The following is an 18,225-nucleotide window of genomic DNA, read 5'->3' as shown; positions in this document are numbered from 1 at the left end:
AAAAATCTGGAAAATGCATTTTGAAAATATATTTAAAAAAAATTGTATTTGACTTTTCCCATACAAATCCCAAGGCAATTTTTAACAAATACATTACATCTATTTAAAAGTTTGAAGTTTGCCAAAATTCGAACTTCATGCTTGAAATTCAGCGAATGTTGGGACTTTGGCTACAAATGTTCTTGCCATTAACCTTGGAAGTTGTAACAAGTTTCGAGTATTTTCCTCCATCTACCCAATCTCTTTTTGTGCACATGGATGCAGATTTGCAGTTGGATTTTAAGGAAAACGGTGTTGTTAGGTATGGGTGCACCCATCTATATACTCTAGTACCCAACGCTCTCCATGTTGATTTTGGCCTCTTTATGGATGGTATTTTGGGTTGGAAGCTTATAAATGAAGTTTTTGAACATAAAGCAAACCCTAACCATAACTGTCTTGAGCACTCATCTCCACAAAAACAAAATTCAAGGACGAAAACCCTACTAGTTTGTTAGCTATCAAGAACAAAAACCTTGTTGGTAGAAGAAGCGATTCTCATCCAAATGTCATGTTTGAGCATTAATGGTGGCATAAATTGGCAATATCAAGGCAGCGCAACATTTACAAGTATCGCAATCAGAGTGGTTATTATAAAGCTGTCCTTCGTGGCAACTACCCATGGGATCAAGCTAGACTAAAGTGCAAAAAGTTGTGAAGAAAAGTTTGTAACGTATTTCATGGTTTTTGTAAAGGTGAAAAGGGCCCTATTATGGCCATGTGTTTGTAAATCAAGTCTATGTTTGTATCAATGAATACAATTATAATTTTTTGAAGGAGGTTTTTAAAGTAGTTCCATTGCCATAATAGGAAGGACAATACAATTTGAATTGTAGGCATTGGATTTCATTCAAAACTCACAATGGCTTCATAATGCCCCATCATAACATCACTATCAATTTGAAATAGTTTAGGCTCCAAATAACAAGTTGCTGAATATAAAGGCTTGTACAGCATTTTTCGTATGGGTTCAAAACTCACGATGGCTTCATAATGCCCCATCATAACTTCAATATCGCTTTATCTATCAACTTGAAATAGTTTAGGCTCCAATTAACAAATTGCTGAATATAATGGCTTGCACAACATTTTTCATATGGAATCAATAGTATTCCATTTCTCAACATAGTTTGCTTCCAGATTATTGAGTGTTCCTGAATGGTTTACTCATGTACTCATAAAGCATACCAAGACAAGGGATCTCGACATCAAAAAAAAATGTCAAACACATCAATAATTGGTTCCCACACATTTAAAACTTATGTTGCACTTTCTTAAAATGAAGCAAATCTTGTTTCTCAAGGCCTCAACGACTCCCTAGATGTATTTTGGCTACACATGAGCTTCAATATATTTATGGGCACTTCTCTACAATTAACTTCCCAACTCCCACACAATTTGTGGCACAATAATAACCACTTGAACCATAGTCTCCATAACCACTTCAAGCATAGCATCCTTTGTAATGTCCCCCTTTATTAAGTGCCCTAAGTTTTGCCTTAGATCACAAATCTTGGTTCAGACCCTGTATCTGATCTGCTCCTTTTTTATTATCTCCTTTGATCCGATTCTCTTTCTGCTCCTATTTCTACATTAATTCTCCTTTAATTTACTCAAACATTCACCTTAGATCTGCTTCAGATCTGCTATGAATACTCAATGAATTGCCTTGTGAGAGTTCTTGCTGCAAAACTATTGCACTTTCCTAAAATGAAGCAAATCTTTTTTCTCAAGGCCTCAACAACTCCCTAGATGAATTTTGGCTACACGTGAGCTGCAATATATTTGTGGGCAATTCTCTACAATCAACTTCCCAACTCCCACACAATTTGTGGCACTATAATAACCACTTGAACCATAGTCTCCATACCCACTTCAAGCATTGCATCCTCTGTAATGTCCCCTTTTATTAAGTGCCCTAGTTTTTGCATTAAAACACAAATCCTGGTTGGGACCATGTATCCGATCTGCTCCTCTTCAATTATTTCCTCTGATCCAATTCTCTTTCTGCTCCTATTTCTGCATTAATTCTCCTTTAATTTAGTCAAGCATTCACCTTAGATCTGCTTCAGATCTGCTATGAATATTCAATGAATTGCCTTATGAGAATTCCTTCTGCGAATCTACTCTTAAATAGGAATTGTTTTCCAATTAATTTCATGTTTGAATGATCCATAAACACCTCTTATTTATAACTTTCAAATCAAACATCTTCACCAAAGGTTGCAACCTTTCTAAACAAGTCGGCCAAGGCAACAAACTTATTATTATTTTTTTATTATTTTATTTTCCTTAATCACTACTCAAAACCCTGCGTCAGCTCCTTAATCCAGGTCATCCCTATATGCGATTTTATTATCTATATACTTATTTTTATTTTCTTATCCTACAAGGTTGGCCCTGCTTATCTGGGTTTTATGGCTACAACCCTTATCAATATAGTTGCAATTTCACTTATTGATGGGACATGACAATCTGCCCTTCCCAAAATTGGTTGTCCTCGAGCAATAGTTAAATGATGACCATGTGAAATATTTGAAATACTTTCCTGATACCATGTGAATTATCAGTGGAGTAATGTTAAGGATGGGGACATTAAAATAAATACCTCTTATTTATACTTTTCAAATTACACCTCTTCACCAAAGGTTGCAACCTTTCTAAACAGGCCAGCCAAGGCAACCAACTTTTTTTTTTCCCTTAATTATTGCTCAAAAACCTAGGTCGACTCCTTAATCCAAGTCAGCCCTATATGTGATTTTATTATCTATTTACTTATTAATTTTATTTTCTTATCCTACTAGGTCGGCCCTACTTACCTGGGTTTATGGCTGCGACCCTTATCAATATAGTTGCAATTTCACTTATTGGTGGGACATGACATCCACTAATATTTTGAAAATAAATTGAGGCTTTTCATGTGGTTCATGGTTTCAATCATCCTCAAGAACATGACATATCTGACCATCCATTGCTCAATATAGTGCAACCTATTACTCTCCAAGAGGATTTGACCTCAATTAATTTCTCAATCATCATTTCTTTTGATCTCTGCAAAAGAGTTGTTATGAAAGCATCTAAAGCAATAGGTGTGTACCCTTTTCCAAAGTATACAATTTTTGAATTACATTTTGAAAATGTGTATTTCTAGCTACATTTAATGGACTAACACTAGAATAAAATAAATCAACTAATCATTCGTCCACATGTCCTTTCTCTACTAGCTTCCTAAAGTTCTTTATTGTTCCATTCCCTATCAACCCACTTGTTGTGGCTTTAGGCATAAAGGAAGAGGAAGACACAAAAGATGTGAACCTAGATATCTCTTGGGTTCTCCATTTCTTGTGTGTTAATTTCAACTTTTCTACAATCGATAAAAAATAGTCTTTCTCTAGACCAATTCTAATCTTTGGAGTCAAAGAATTGCATAGAATAACAACCACATCATGACCCCCTGAACTGCCAAGTGGTCCACTACTCTTGTTAAACTCCCAATAAAAGGATGACCACACAAATGGAATTTGCTATTATTATTGTTGTGTCAGATGTTTTTGATTAGATAAGCAGGGAAAGTGCACTAATCTTATTACAAGAATCCATTACATAAAGCCATCAATGCAAAACAGATAAATTAAACGACCATAAAGGCAAGCCACTAACCTGCACCACAGCCTACAAGAAACAGCAGATTCAAAAAAAGCAGTTAACAAAAACACAAAGCAGCAAAAAGACACAGAAGAAAACATATAAATTTCCAGTCCCCTATCCATGAGTCAAGAGAGTCCTCCCATGTTGCCTTTCCTATGAGTTATTTTCCTTCTGATTTCCTGAGCCCTCTATCTTTGACACTTCCCTGCTTCTTCCTTTGTCTCTTAATTTTGTACCGGCCAGAAACACTACTCATCACAGCGTTCCTCACAATCCCATCTTTACTAGTAAAAAATTTGTCCAGAGCATTATCAATCTTAATTTTTTTTCTAATAGTTGTTGACAAAATCGTAAATACCTTAGCATTTTTCCTTGATTTCTCGACACTGTTTCCTTTCTTCCATTTTTTCCTTCAATCTCCCCATCCTACTTTGAAGGGTAGCAACATCTTCTTTTAAGGAGTCCAAAGTGTCATTCTAATTGTCATTAGCTTTTAAGGACTCCAAAGCATCCAACTGGTTGACATTTCCTTCCTCTTCTTCAAAATAATCATCCATATGATCCTCATTACTTTCAGTCCTCTCTTCCTCATCTTCTTTATCAAAAACATTATCCTGTTTTTTAGCACATGGGGACTCCATCTCTTTTTGATCTTCCTTAACCTCCTCGTCTTCTTCTTCTCCCCCCTCTTGCTTATATTCCTCTTTCTTACCCTTGTCTTCAACTTCTTGATCTTCCCCTTCATCCTCCTGCTCCTTATCACCAATATTATCAATATCCTCTTCAACTCGAGGAAGGAACTCCTCATCAGTATCATCATCCTCTTCATCCTCAAAAATAATTTTCCTGCCTTCTTACCTATTAAATTTTGGGTGGCACGGGCTTTAGCAATCTTGACATATCTTCTTTCACTCGAAAGTTGCTTCTTCTTCTTGGTCCACTTAGAATTATCATTACCAGAATGCTTAACATCTCCATCTGAAATATCAATGGCCTCTTCTCCTAACGACACTTCAGAATGCAAACTTGAATAGGTCTTTTAACCATCCTAACCTCCTAAAAGTTTCCAAAGGCTTTTCTTTTTTAGGTAGGGAATTTAGCAACATTCAATTGTAATTACAAAGAGGGAGAAGGACATTTAACAGCAGCAAGTTTGAACTCCACAAAACCTTTCATCAAGAAAGAAACGATATGTAAGAGAGCCTCAATTAGCATTAAATTCAAGACATTTAGCCAATGATACAAGTTGTTTCTTTCCAAATAATTAATTTACAAGGCTACCACTATAGAAAAGTATAAAGACCATCAAATGTTGTTTGGACCAAATAACCAATCAATCTTCACAATAACAATTTAGTTGTGCAGAAAATCAAGATAATTAGTAGACACAAAATTAAACTATGATAAAGTAGACATAAAATATAAATTAGGCACAACAAGTTAAATATAACCTCATAAAATAGACCATTCACATGTCATAACAGTAAAATAACATCTCTTTGGACAGAATCGCTAACAAAAAAAATAGATTTAACATTTTTTATCTTGTTAATTTAAACTGAAAGATCCTTGTGATGTACATATTGAAAATTTCATTGAACATTCAATGAAGATAAGAAGTATACATAAAATCAAACCATGTTTGCCAACGTATTGACGATACTGAGAAAAGTCTTAGCATCTGAATATAGAGAAATTTAAACCATAATAAATTAGAAACAAAATATGAAGAATGAATAGTGAGCTAAAATATAACCTCAAAATATAGACCATCCATAATAACAATAAAATATTATCTCTTTGGATGGAAGCTCCACCAAAATAAAATATATATATATATATATATATATATATATATATAACATTTTTTCTCTTGTTAATTTAAATTGAAAGATCCTTGTGGTGCGCACTTTGAAAATTTTATTAACAAATTATTCGTCTATTTGTATGCAGTGGTTGAATTTTGTGTAAATACCATTTATATGGCATGAAGTTATTGAATGTATTTGTAGTAGCGTTACAAGAAAAAACTGCCTACCTCTAAATCAAATGCGTCACCTCCCAACTCCCTGCAAGTTTGCAACTAGTTGCACCTTCTATGCATGTCCCAATGAGCCCAGGTTTGTAGTCATGCCCTAAAAATATCACACGACTACACTATTCATAGAATATTTCGCAATTTCATAGTCTTTGAGGGTTTCACAAGTTGGCAAGAGATTAATTAATGTTTCAAACACAATTTAAACGTAATCTTTATGTGATTTAAACATGAAAAAATTATTGAAATTGCAGTCAGTTTTTTTTAATGACAAGTTTTTTGGGAGAAAAAATATCTGTGGGACCGATTCACAAAAAATTGGGTATAATCAGGATTTTTTGGGATATTTTTGCTTCTATGGTTCAGAGAATAAGGGTATTGATCAATAATTTCCTGATGTTTAAAGTGGAAATATTTCATAGATTCCTCAAAGATTTCATCCACATCTTTCCAACCAATAACCACATCATAACCTTGTATATAAACATTTTTGGAATCAATAACTGTCAAAAGCAGTCATCATATGTAATATCCCTTGGTCAAATAAAAGTGGAAAATGATGTATCCTAACCCAAGGAATATCGTCAAACACTTCATATGCAACCTTCCAGCTTGCTGGTCTATTATATCAGTCTGATACGTCCATATTATAATGACTATAGATGGATACCAATGCTTGAGTATCAACACTACAATGCATAATTTATCATCTAAATGTTTAAATGACACTCTAGACCCTTAACCAATGCATACAGATGAATTTACAATGTGTACATATGCACTTACAGCCAAGCGTCAATTTGACAAACATTTGGCATACATCCTCAGACAATGTAAATGTAGATATAATTCCAAACTCCTCATTCCTTATCTCATTTAACCTTTCAATGGTCATTACATAGGCAGCAAATAATCACATATAGGGACTGTTTTAATGACAGTCTGAAGGCAAATTTGCAGTCCTAACTTATCATTCAAATCTGAAAATTCCAATGGTTTTTATTAGCAATTGAACCTGGGATAGATCACTGATGAAGATACCATCAATACCCAACCAGAAGTAGACTCCAATGTGTAATATTGTCCTTGTTTGATGCCGCCCTGCTGCTGCAAGTCTGAAGTCTGAGAACACAAATGAAATCTGCTTCATACATCCAAAATCCTCTTCCAAACGATACAATTTCCATCTAGTGGACAGCGCCAATCATCCTAAGCAATATTGATCAATCAACATGCACCCAAAGATGAAATCGATGCATTATAATAGAGGGTGGACCTGTCATAACTCGGATTCTTCAAAGAAATTAAATAGGCACCAAAACCTCCAATGAAAGGTCTTAAAAATATCGCCCTAGTCTCCAATGAAGTTTGCAACCAACAGCGATCAAAATCGAGGCACTAGTGACGAGATATGAATCAAAACATGGCATCCAAGGTCTGCAACTATGTTGCTGATATGCCCCCTTGTCTTCGATTTCCCTCAACAATTCTTCAATGAATATCACCTAAGTGCCAATAGGATATCGCCATCTTGTTTGCTCAAAATGTATGCATCAACAAGGTGATCTCCAAGTCTGAAAATCTGAAGCACAATCACCCAAATCTGATATAAAACTTCAATGAGCTCAAGTGAGATGACTGAAATGTCACCTCCTCTATGCAACCCCTCGAGAGATCTTTCACCCTCTTAGTTATGCGATCAATGGGAGTTTCCGTTCCCAAAGACCCTTACTCTGCAAACACCAACTTGGTTCTACAAAACCCAATCAATTCATCAATTCAAAATCCAAGTCTACCTTTCCTTCAATTACCCTCTTCTATTTAACTTTTCCACAACCCGTCATGAGACACCTTCTAGAAGGGGGTAGGTACACTTTATTTATTTTTATTATTTAAGTGACTTTATAATTTAATATTTTACTTTAAGTCACTTTTTAATTAAATTAATTAAATATAAAGTCACTTTTAATTTTTCATTTATTTAATGACTATAAGAAATTAATTTAATTAATTTCTCCTTATACCTCCTTTTAGCCAAAAGGAAAGGCTAAAATCGGGAACATTACATCATATCCTTAAGGAAACATAACAGGCATGTAATGTCCCAATTTTCATGTTCTCCTTTAGGGCAGCTGGTGTTGGCTTTCTGGGTTGGTGTCAGCAGGATCAGAGGAGTATTTTGATGTCGCCAGTGTGTTCAAACGGATTAATGGAGATGAACAACACTTTCTAGAGTGATTTCTGACACCTTGTTCTAAAATTTGAATACTCGGTAATTGTTCTAACTATCAAAGAACAATAAGGCAATTTCTCAACAAGTGACCATAACCATTTAAAATATTATATTTCAGATTGTTGTGGAATTGTTGTTCTCAAATACTATCAACAAGATCAAGATCGAGCCTATCCAGATGTGTCCATTTGAGGCCAATTTTCAAACAAACTCGAGCATGATTGACTGAAAGCTGTGAAACACATAACCAACAATTCCAACCAGAACTGGCCCCATTTCAGTATGACCCAAACTTTTTAATGGACTGAAATGGTATGATTCAAAATAAGTTAACAAATTGAATTGGTTTGATTCAACATTCTTGAACAGACAGAATATGCTCCAGACCAATATCAACATCTGTATATTGTTGTCATGTATGCATCAATAAAATCCTTCAGGTACTCCCAACATGTTACTGTCATGTACCCCCCCAAATCTTCTTAAACCTTGACATCCTCATCATCTCTCCATACCACCAACTCTTGTAAATTATTATAAATTTCCTTTATCTACTATCTCCCACAGTTGGAGTTATGATTAATCAATCCAATCAGCTGCATATCTATTCTGTTTTCAAAGGAAGGTAAACTACCAAAATATCACAGCACCTTTATTTAGAAAGATTTTGTCTTCCTGAAAAACAAGGAATTCATTGGCAGCTTTGCTTGTGGGGGTCTAAGTCTCAAATCAATCGTTATGATAATATTATTAGAATTCCAACTTGTACCTTCCCAGCAATCATAGTCAGTGTATAGTGGGAACTCCACATGCTCAAAGATAAAGAGCAAAATGCAATCTTCTCAATATGGTGATATATCTCATCTACTTCAACAAAATGAAAGTTCAAGCTCAAGAAATCAGTACAGACTGAATGCTTCTTTCACTGGGATGCAACCACAGAGACTCTCACTAGTTGAGAGACATGCAGATTATGAAATTCAAAACTATAACAAAAATACAGCCTACACCCAATGCAAATTAAAGACACTCTGTCCACCAATCAGAATTTGGAAGAAAAATATAAATTTACATGTGCCCTTCTATGTTTAAGAAAATATGTCTAATTACCTATCAGATTTTGAATTAAAAATGAAATCTAAATCTGCCCTCATATTTAAGAAGATTATTTTTCTTCATTTGTGCTAAACATAAGACATCAAAATGTCATGCTATCCTAAAAATTGAGGAAGCAACCAATTTTTATGTAATAAGCAGTATTAAAAGAAATTAAAGAGAGGCGGGACTAAAGAAGCTATGGAAGCCAAAACTGCAAACCCATCAAAGCATGCAGGAAACAAAGGGTCTTTTCTTTGGGGCAAACCATGTGAATTATGATGCAGCTCTTCCATTCCTCTATCTACATTTCACCTTCTTCAAAGGCCACTCCCAAAAAAACTAGACCAACAGATCTCAAAACTATTTATATAAACAATGAAAGAATAGAAAACTACCTCTTTATCATTCTGGTATTTGGTTATACTCATAGGGTTCTGCGAGCACTGAAAATCATGGAGAACAACAACATCCATAAGTAACGAGTTTAATTTCAAATACTGTACCTTGGTAAATACATTTTAAAGACAGTACAAATTCACCAGTAAACTTACATCCATAATAGCAGCTTGAACTTTTGGATTCTGAAATGCCATGGCAACATCAGGATTTGCCATGATTTTTGAAATCACCTCTTCTGGTGTGAGTCCTATTTGCTCTGCATAGAATAACCACCCAAAATAACTTAAAGAAAATGAAGATACAGAAACCATGGCTTCCATGCATGACATTTCAATGACAACAGTATATTGATGAATCAAATAATATGCAAAAGAGGTTATGGAGTGTTTAGGGTAAACAAGATGCAGCTAATAATAATAAAACAATTAATTTTATAACTCAACTTTTCAATGGTTCCCCAAACCACAATCACCCTATGGCTCCAATACAGAGGTTATACTTTGATATTCTGCAACAAATTCAAAATCTTGATATCAAACGATATCCAGGTGTTCTTCCTATATCCTCAAAGGTAAGTACAAATAAAGTATCAAAAATTTCTATTTTGAACTTTGAAACTGAAAATAATCTCATCTTAAACGTTGATGCAAAAAAACATACACGATTGAATCAAGAAACAACAATAAGAACCATAGACTTTGCACTCCCACCTGGTTACTCAACTCAAGGACAAGGTTTGATCTTCTTAAAGATCACATTTTTACTGTACAACACGTTCCCAATCACAAGATCCCAAAGCTTCTCCCCTTTCACACCATCATCATAGGCAAGTCTCACTTCACTAACGTGTAATCCAATGTTGACCACTTCTTCTTGGGCATATGAGAATATGCCTCGCAACCAAAAACTCAAAGATGCTAAAGTAAGCGTTTTCTAGCTATCCAACCTTTATAGGGGTTTTATTCACAAGTGCTGATGTAAGAGACTTATTGATAAGTGACACACAGTGCTAGCTACCTCTCCATATAATTTTTGTTCCATACAAGCCCAACTAAGCATAATCTTTGGCCCTCTTCATCAATGACCTATTCATCCTCTCTGCAGCTCTATTTTGTTGAGGGATGCATGGAGTTGTTTTATGCTATGCAATACCATTCTCTTGTAGAATCTATCAAACTCAACTCTACAATATTCTCCACTATTATCTTTTCTCAACAGTATCTTTCTTCTTGTTTGGGTTTTCCACAAGGGCCTTAGACCAACTGAAATAATTCAAAGTTATGTCTAAGAAAGTAGACCCAAGTCCTCGATAAATAATCAATAAAAGAAACACAATACAAGTATTTTTCCAATGAGGGCACATCTATAGGATCAAACACATCACTTTAAATAAAATCCAAAATGCAGTGAGACTTATGTGAGCTCAAGTAAATCTAATAAAGGAAACATTATACAAGGATTTCGCCAATGAAAGCATATCTACAAGACCAAACAAATCCTTTGAATAAGATCCAAAATTTCATAAAATTTATGCAAGCTCGAGTAAAACTAAACACAATTTTATTTAAAATAAAGAAAATGTTCACAAAATCCAAAGTCAAGAGAACAATCAACCAGCCACTTTACAAGATTTATGTTTTTCAAGGTTTAAGACCCTTCTTACCTTGTGGCTCAAAAGGTCAAACCACAACATAACCTTCTTAACTGGTAGCCTACTCTCTGAAATGAGAACATGTTTAAGAGTGTAGCTGCAAATTCTTCCACAACATGTACTAATCCTTTAGGTGTAGATGTTGCAAGTACCAAAGTTGCAAATACTATTGAATTGTTACAGTGGATGTGGGTGCTAGCATCAAGGCAAAAAGGAGTTCCAATTTAAACTCCATTTGCCAACATCGTAACTCTCCGCAAACTATCTCACACCCACTACTTATAAAGACTACCTACACACCCGCATCATTCATCTTGCTAACAAATAATAGGTTTGACACCAAACTACAGATGTGTAGAACTCCTGAAATATATTTGATCCTCCTATCAAAGAATCTAATCTTGACTCAGCCACATCCAACAATACTCTAAAAAACTTTGTCATCAAGGTTGACCTTTCCACCATCAAAATTCTCATAGTCAAAAAGCCACTCTCTATGGTGAGTTACTTGCAAAGGGGCATCGAAGTTGATCATCCATGTGTCATTGCATGCATGCATGCCAAGGTTGCAATAAATGCACCTAATTCATCTTGCGAAGCTCTAGAATCGAAATCATCATCTAGCTCATATTTTTCCTCCTCCTCCTTGAAGCCTTCTTGATGTGGCCTATGGTGAGTTACTTGGAAAGGGGCATCAAAGTTGATCATCCATGCGTCATTGCATGCATGCATGCCAAATGCATCTAATTCATCTTGAGAAGCTATAGAATCGAAATCATCATCTAGCTCATATTAATCCTCCTCCTTGAAGCCTTCTTGATGTGGCCTTTACATTTTGGCTTGGATTTACCAAAAAAATTAAACACCCTCAAAAGTTAGATCTACTATCGTCCTCCTTGACTTTTTCCTTTAACTCTCCATAAACAACCAATGCTCCCTTCACAGATTTGGAAGTCTTCTACTTCATCTCCCTCAAGCACAACTTTGCAGTAGTACTTTCCATGGTCATCACCAGATTGTCCCATGATTCTCGCAATGAACATAACATGACCATATAACAATCTTCTTCTTTCATTTTCGCACCAATAGACTGCAATTAGCTTACAATGGTGTTGTATGCATTCAATTATTCCACAACTAAGTCCCATCATCCATCCTCAAAATATTGAGCTTCTTCTATTAAAAAGGCTTGTTCACCAAAGATTCAGCTTGCTACAACTTTTCCAAATTTTCATAAAGGGTTTAAGCAGTGGGTTCTCTTGAGCACTAAATCAGCCAAAAAAAGCCAAATGAGGCTTGTCTTTCCAATCTAACAGATCTCCATCTTCATCCTTCATTCTTGCAGATTTACTTCCAAAAATTGCAAACCGTATATATTTTTTCTATCAACAAATCCTCGATTTGAGCTTCCATAGCTTGAAGTTTGTGCCATTAAAATGTTCCATCTTCAACCATGATGTACTTGTTATTTTGCCTAAGAACAATGTTCTTCTATACACGTTTCACACTAAGACCAAGATTAGTCCAAAATAAATTCCTACCACCTAGGAAGCAAATTTGACCAGGCATCAACACCCAAAGGATCAGTACTTGTAAAACACTTTCTAAACTAATCAACAAGAAGAGAAATGAATGCAAAATACAATCTGTAGTTTCAAATTTATACCATAATGATACAATGTTTATCCTATGAAAACCCTTTCAAGAAATAACCCAGCCTCCAAATCTCGAACCAATATATTCACAATACCAATCCAGCTATAATACATCAACAAGCTCAAGCTTTCTAGGAGAACAGCCAAAACAAGTTTGGAAAAATTTTAGCAATATAAATCTTGCAAAATTATATCATACATATCCATCCTAGGCACCAATATATAGAAGATACAAATCAAGAAACCACAAAATGGTAGACCATAGACCAATACCATGGGAGAATACCAACCCCAAAAAATGGCATCCAAATCCCCATGAGGAATTCCAATGCCCAACTCCAATGATGAGTCAACATGTTGCAATGTCATAGAATCCATAATCACGAACTCCCATTTTAAATTTTCATAACATGCTCTTACACATCTCAAAGTGGGACACCATCTTTCACATGAGATAACAAAATAATAAATAAATACAACTAATTTAATAAATACAAAACATTAGGATTCAAGGTTGAGACACCTTTGCCAATAAAATCAAAGATTCACAGTTGCTGGAATGTACATAAAAGATACACTGATTCTAGGTTAGATTACATGTGTTTTTTTCAATTTAGCATAGTTTCCATCATGAAATTATCCAAGACTTAACTAGGGACAAATTTGAAGGAATTTTCATAGAGAAATGGCCTAGACAGCTATAACATGAAATTGTGTCACTAAAACCTGAACTGAGAATTTGATGACAATATCTTGAGGCTTGAATGTTAACATAAAAAAAATTTCAATGACACTATATTTTTGGCAAAAACCTAAGCTTCATATAAAAAAATCACAAGATTTTTATATAAATTATCCGAGGAAGAAAAAGAAATTATCCAAGGAAACAAAAGAAATCACTCGTGTGAAGAATTATAGTGTAGTCTTGCTCAATGGAATTCAATGGAGGATGTTAACTTTCAGGTAAAACAACTTCAAGCTACATCACAATCTAATGGACAAAGATACGTCAACAGGCACAATTGAGTATCTAGACAAGTTTATTGTTCTCACTTTACATCTTTAACCTCCTTTATGATCTTGAATGCCACAGAGTCAATTTAAGGTAGGCGAATATGGTTTCAAAGTATCGGCACTATAATTCTTGTTCACTGTAATGATTTGGTTATGTTAGCAGTGCAAACTAAAATATTTTTTGGCAATTCAGAAGGTCATTGTAATGATAGTCTAAGACTCCAATCTCAAGAATGTATTATTTTTCTCTATAACATGAATTAGATTTTTCATTTTTATCAAAAATTAATATCATTTAGATCAGTAATATTAATTTCTTTTCTTTTTTCTTTTCGTTTTAAACCAAAATTAGTTGACCTCAAACGTCTGAATAAAACACACATCAGTCAAAATTGAAAACCTCCCTAACAAAGGCTATAACTTTGTAGCAAACTTACCAAATTGTTGCTTAACCTCCTGGCTGTTAAGGTCAAAATTTTTCAATGATTCTAGCATTCGATTGTCCCATGTAGCATCACCACTCATATTATTTCTGAAAGTCATGAAAAAAAACATGGTAAGTGTTTAGCAAACCTCATATTTAATAAAAAAATTCAAGAAGAGGCAATTTGACAATTAATCATCTGAATTAGCATGTCTACCAGCTATTCAATTAAAGAAATTTCAAGCAAGTGATCAATGAGCCAAAATCACTATACAACAAAGGAAGAAACATTATAAATTATTCAAAAAATAAGCTGCAGGAAAATGTACAAGAAAATTAAAAATATGGTATCCTTCAATTTCGAAGACAAGGGACTAGTGGAGATCAAGGTTTTAAAGAAAATAAAATTTTAACACAACTGCTTAATCGAAAAGTTCTGTTGAAAGTAGGCAAATATGTGAAAGAGTGAAAAAGAAAATTTGCAAGGCTAGCAAAGATCATTAGAGAGCAAAATTGAATTCGGGTTAGTATAGTGAAAGAAGGTATTCTTTTAGAATAGTAAGTAAACCAGAAATAACTGCTGCATGAGCTTACTGTAAACAGCTTCCTTCCTATGCCTGCATGAATGTGATACCAAGACACACATCGATGTTTGCAGATAGACACACGAGTATACATTCAAAACAAAATAGAAAATGTAAAAAATAATTGCTGTTGCTAATAACCATAGGGGTACATTTGTGGAAGATACTACTAGGCACATAAGGAGTTATACAGAGCATGACCATCAATAAAACCTTCATAGATAGAATTCCTTTGATGTTCATTGATGTTCCCTTCTTGGACTTGAGTCATTACTTAACTTCAACCACTCTACCAGATCCAACTAACCTTAATATGAATAATAATAAAAGGAAATAAAGATGGTGATACATCCTACTAGATTCCGTCACCCCAAGCCAACACTATTCGGAAATATATGCTACATTGGTAAAGACCCATGCCCACAAATTCCAGGGCCCAATATTATATCTCCAGGTAGATCTCTAGCGCAGAAGGAAGTAATGAATTGTGAACTATTGGAGAACAGCCTGAGACAGGAAATATCGAGTAAACTATGAATCAAACAGTAATGGAATTGATGATATTGTCACTTGCAGTTTCAATCTTATCTTACATTACTCTTGTTTTTTATATCATATTCAAGTTAGTTCAAAAAAAACCAAATTTTGAGAAGGGAAAAACCTATTTTTCTCTCCTGGCCAACGTAGCATTAGACAGAATTTATTTTTGATAATACAGCAAGATGCTCTTATGAATTTATGTATTAAACCATACTTTGTAGATCATACTACATGTTGATGTGTTTTTTATGACACTATGCAACACAGAATAAAATACTAAGTATTCTATCCTCTTAAACAAAGACCTCTCGGATGCTAAACTATGTGATCAAACGAGACGACTCCAAGGTTCCAATAGTCGGGTCTTGACTTTATATTGTGGATAGACTCAGTGTGTTGAAGTGATTTTTCTGTAATCACGAGGGAGACTTACATTGAACATGAACAATGCTGGAACATCGAAACTAACTAATCAGCTTGGAAAATAGAAGGCAAAAGAAATAAGGGTTTAGAAAGACTATGCTACTCCTAAGATCAATGATGACGATGAATGTTACTTAGATAGACAAACTACTTCAAATCAAGTCTTGCTTCGCCATGATAACAACAACTACACAAGACTGATGCAATCTTCTAAGGAAAATGGAAGATTTTCATATTGCAAATACATCACTCAAATATCCAATGCCAGCGCAACTTGAACAAATATCCACAATCGAAATTAGCAAAATTAAGAGATTCAGGCTAACTTTACACTAAAAGTATGAACCAAGAAATTCATCACAATATCCTCATAAGCATTCACCATTATCCTCATAAGCATTCACCATAATCAATGAACTTTACTTAAACTATGAGAAGTAACAATAAACCATGCAACAAGTTGAAATAATACACAAGGATCCACCATAACTTCAATAAAATCAAGTATTTGTTTCCACAAGCCTTGGCAACAATTTCTAGTTTCCTCCTACTCTACTTCTAACTCCTAATTGCTTATACTATCTAATTACTAACTATTGTCTAGCTACTCCCTATTCACCTTTACAAATGAGAAGTTCGAGTCTTAAATAGAGGTCTCATTACATTCCAATAGCTCAGCTTGGTTCTCGAATCAATGGCCAAGATTTTACAATAAAACCCTAATTAGGGTTTGTTACAACAAACTCCTTTTGGCCGATGAGAAAATTACAATATTTTGAATAACCAATGAGAAAATAGGAGCCATTGTAAATCATTTAAAATCTTCCACTCATTGAGTCTAGTTCATTGCACCTAGACATGTCTGACTTGGAACCCTTCGATTGGTTGATTGACGATTGGGATGCCACCTCAGCTTGCCTTGTAGATTTGATTCCTCATCATGAAGAAGTGTTGATACCTTAGGCAATATCTCTTGAAGTTCTTGAACTTGTAGAGCAATCTTCATGTATTGGTTGCAATGCCCTGAATCCTTCATCTTCATGTTGATTTCCTTTTGAATGTAATCTTTCATCTTCATCATCCTTGTGGATTCCTTGACATTGTCTCACCATTTCATGATGTTGATCCTCATCCTCTTGGATTTTTCTTTGATGGTCTTCTTGTATTCCTTCTTGAAGTCTGAATGTTTTCCTTTCCTTGTATAGTTGCCTATCATCCACTTCCTTGAACCTTTTTGAACATGTTGATCTCTCTCACACTATGAAGTTGTTTGTATTAATTAGAGCTTGACCTTGATCCTTTTTACAATATTGAGTCCTTGAACATCTTAATGTTGTCCTTCTTCACATCAAACCTGAAAAAGACACAGAAAACATTCAAATCTTGAATATGAATGAAACCTTAAGTAAGCAAAATGCAAGATAATAAACAAAACTCGCAACTTGAAACCCTTCAAAAATCTGGAAATTGTCCTCACAAAATTTTGAATTGATGTTCCAGATCTGATTTTAGCAAAATTCACTCCCTTTTATCCTTGGGTCTGATTTTCATTTATGAATTTCAAATAAATTTCTAAAATCAGAATTCAAAACTTTCACTGTTCAATTTGGAAAGGAAACCATGAAATACACTATTTAAACACGAAATTCCATAAACCTGGCCTAAAAACCTGATTTTCAATACTTGACAAGGTCTGATTATGATCTCAAATCTGGAAGTGGTAATCTACCAAACCTGTACCTTAGTTCAAAGTTAAGAGGTCTGAAAATGATATGGGCTGTGGTCTTCAATCAGCCCCTTTAGCTTGATAAATGCTTCTTTCAATGCTGACAAGTTTTAATTTTAAAACTTGACTGCAAATTTATCTCTTCCTTTGGCTTCTGCGAAATACCTTTTCTTTCTGCCTTTCAATGTTGATAAATTTTGGAGTTTGAATGGTTGAATTGCTGCCTCTTTATAGGCTTGCAAGCTTCCTTTAAAGGAGATCGCTTTATGTGCTTTTTTCCCCTTTTTGATTTTTCTCTTTAAAAAAAACAAGAGAACTTTTTACCTTGCCTTCTCATAGGCAATTTATAAGTAAAAGCTTGTTTTAAAGGTTGAGATTTGTATTTATTCCTTTTTCATTAACAACAAATTTGCAAAAAAATCAAAGGGTGTGGTTTGCCCTTATGAAATTCATTTTACCTCCATGTGGATTTACAACTTAACCTCAATTACTTCTTTGCCTGGGAAATTCGTTTTCCAAGTTGATTTTTTTCAATTTTACCTCACAAGGAATTTTCAAGGATTTAGAAACTTTTTGCTCACCTCTACTTGGGAAAATCAGACCTCAAGTGGATTTGTCTTCTTTCCAAGTGGATTTTCCTCTTTACCTTCAAGAGGATTTGTCCTCTTAGGCTTCAACTTGGGAAATTTGAACCTCAAAGTGAAATTTTTCTCTCTTTCCAAGTGGATTTGTCCACTTTGCCTTAGGTTTGGT

At 34.5% G+C, this 18,225-nt stretch overlaps 1 protein-coding gene across 3 annotated transcripts in view; it reads right to left on the bottom strand.

Annotated features, from left to right (window-relative positions):
• Window positions 1-18,225, bottom strand: part of LOC131044050 (protein TIC 40, chloroplastic) — a 137,245-nt gene that overhangs the window by 27,723 nt on the left and 91,297 nt on the right. For 2 of the 3 annotated variants that reach the window (XM_057977313.2, XM_057977315.2), the window contains 3 exons: window positions 14,213-14,307; window positions 9,608-9,711; window positions 9,452-9,499 (listed from right to left, as the gene is read on the bottom strand). In XM_057977313.2, coding sequence (XP_057833296.2) covers window positions 9,452-9,499; window positions 9,608-9,711; window positions 14,213-14,307 — 247 coding nt within the window. Of the gene's footprint in view, window positions 1-9,451; window positions 9,500-9,607; window positions 9,712-9,774; window positions 9,964-14,212; window positions 14,308-18,225 lie in introns of those variants that run through there. The other variant, XM_057977314.2, reaches the window with a different exon arrangement.

Source organism: Cryptomeria japonica, chromosome 3 (genome assembly GCF_030272615.1).
Source record: "Cryptomeria japonica chromosome 3, Sugi_1.0, whole genome shotgun sequence".
Classification (NCBI taxonomy): Eukaryota; Viridiplantae; Streptophyta; class Pinopsida; order Cupressales; family Cupressaceae; genus Cryptomeria; species Cryptomeria japonica.
Note: the sequence above shows the minus strand (reverse complement) of the source record. Positions and strands in the feature narration are given on the sequence as shown.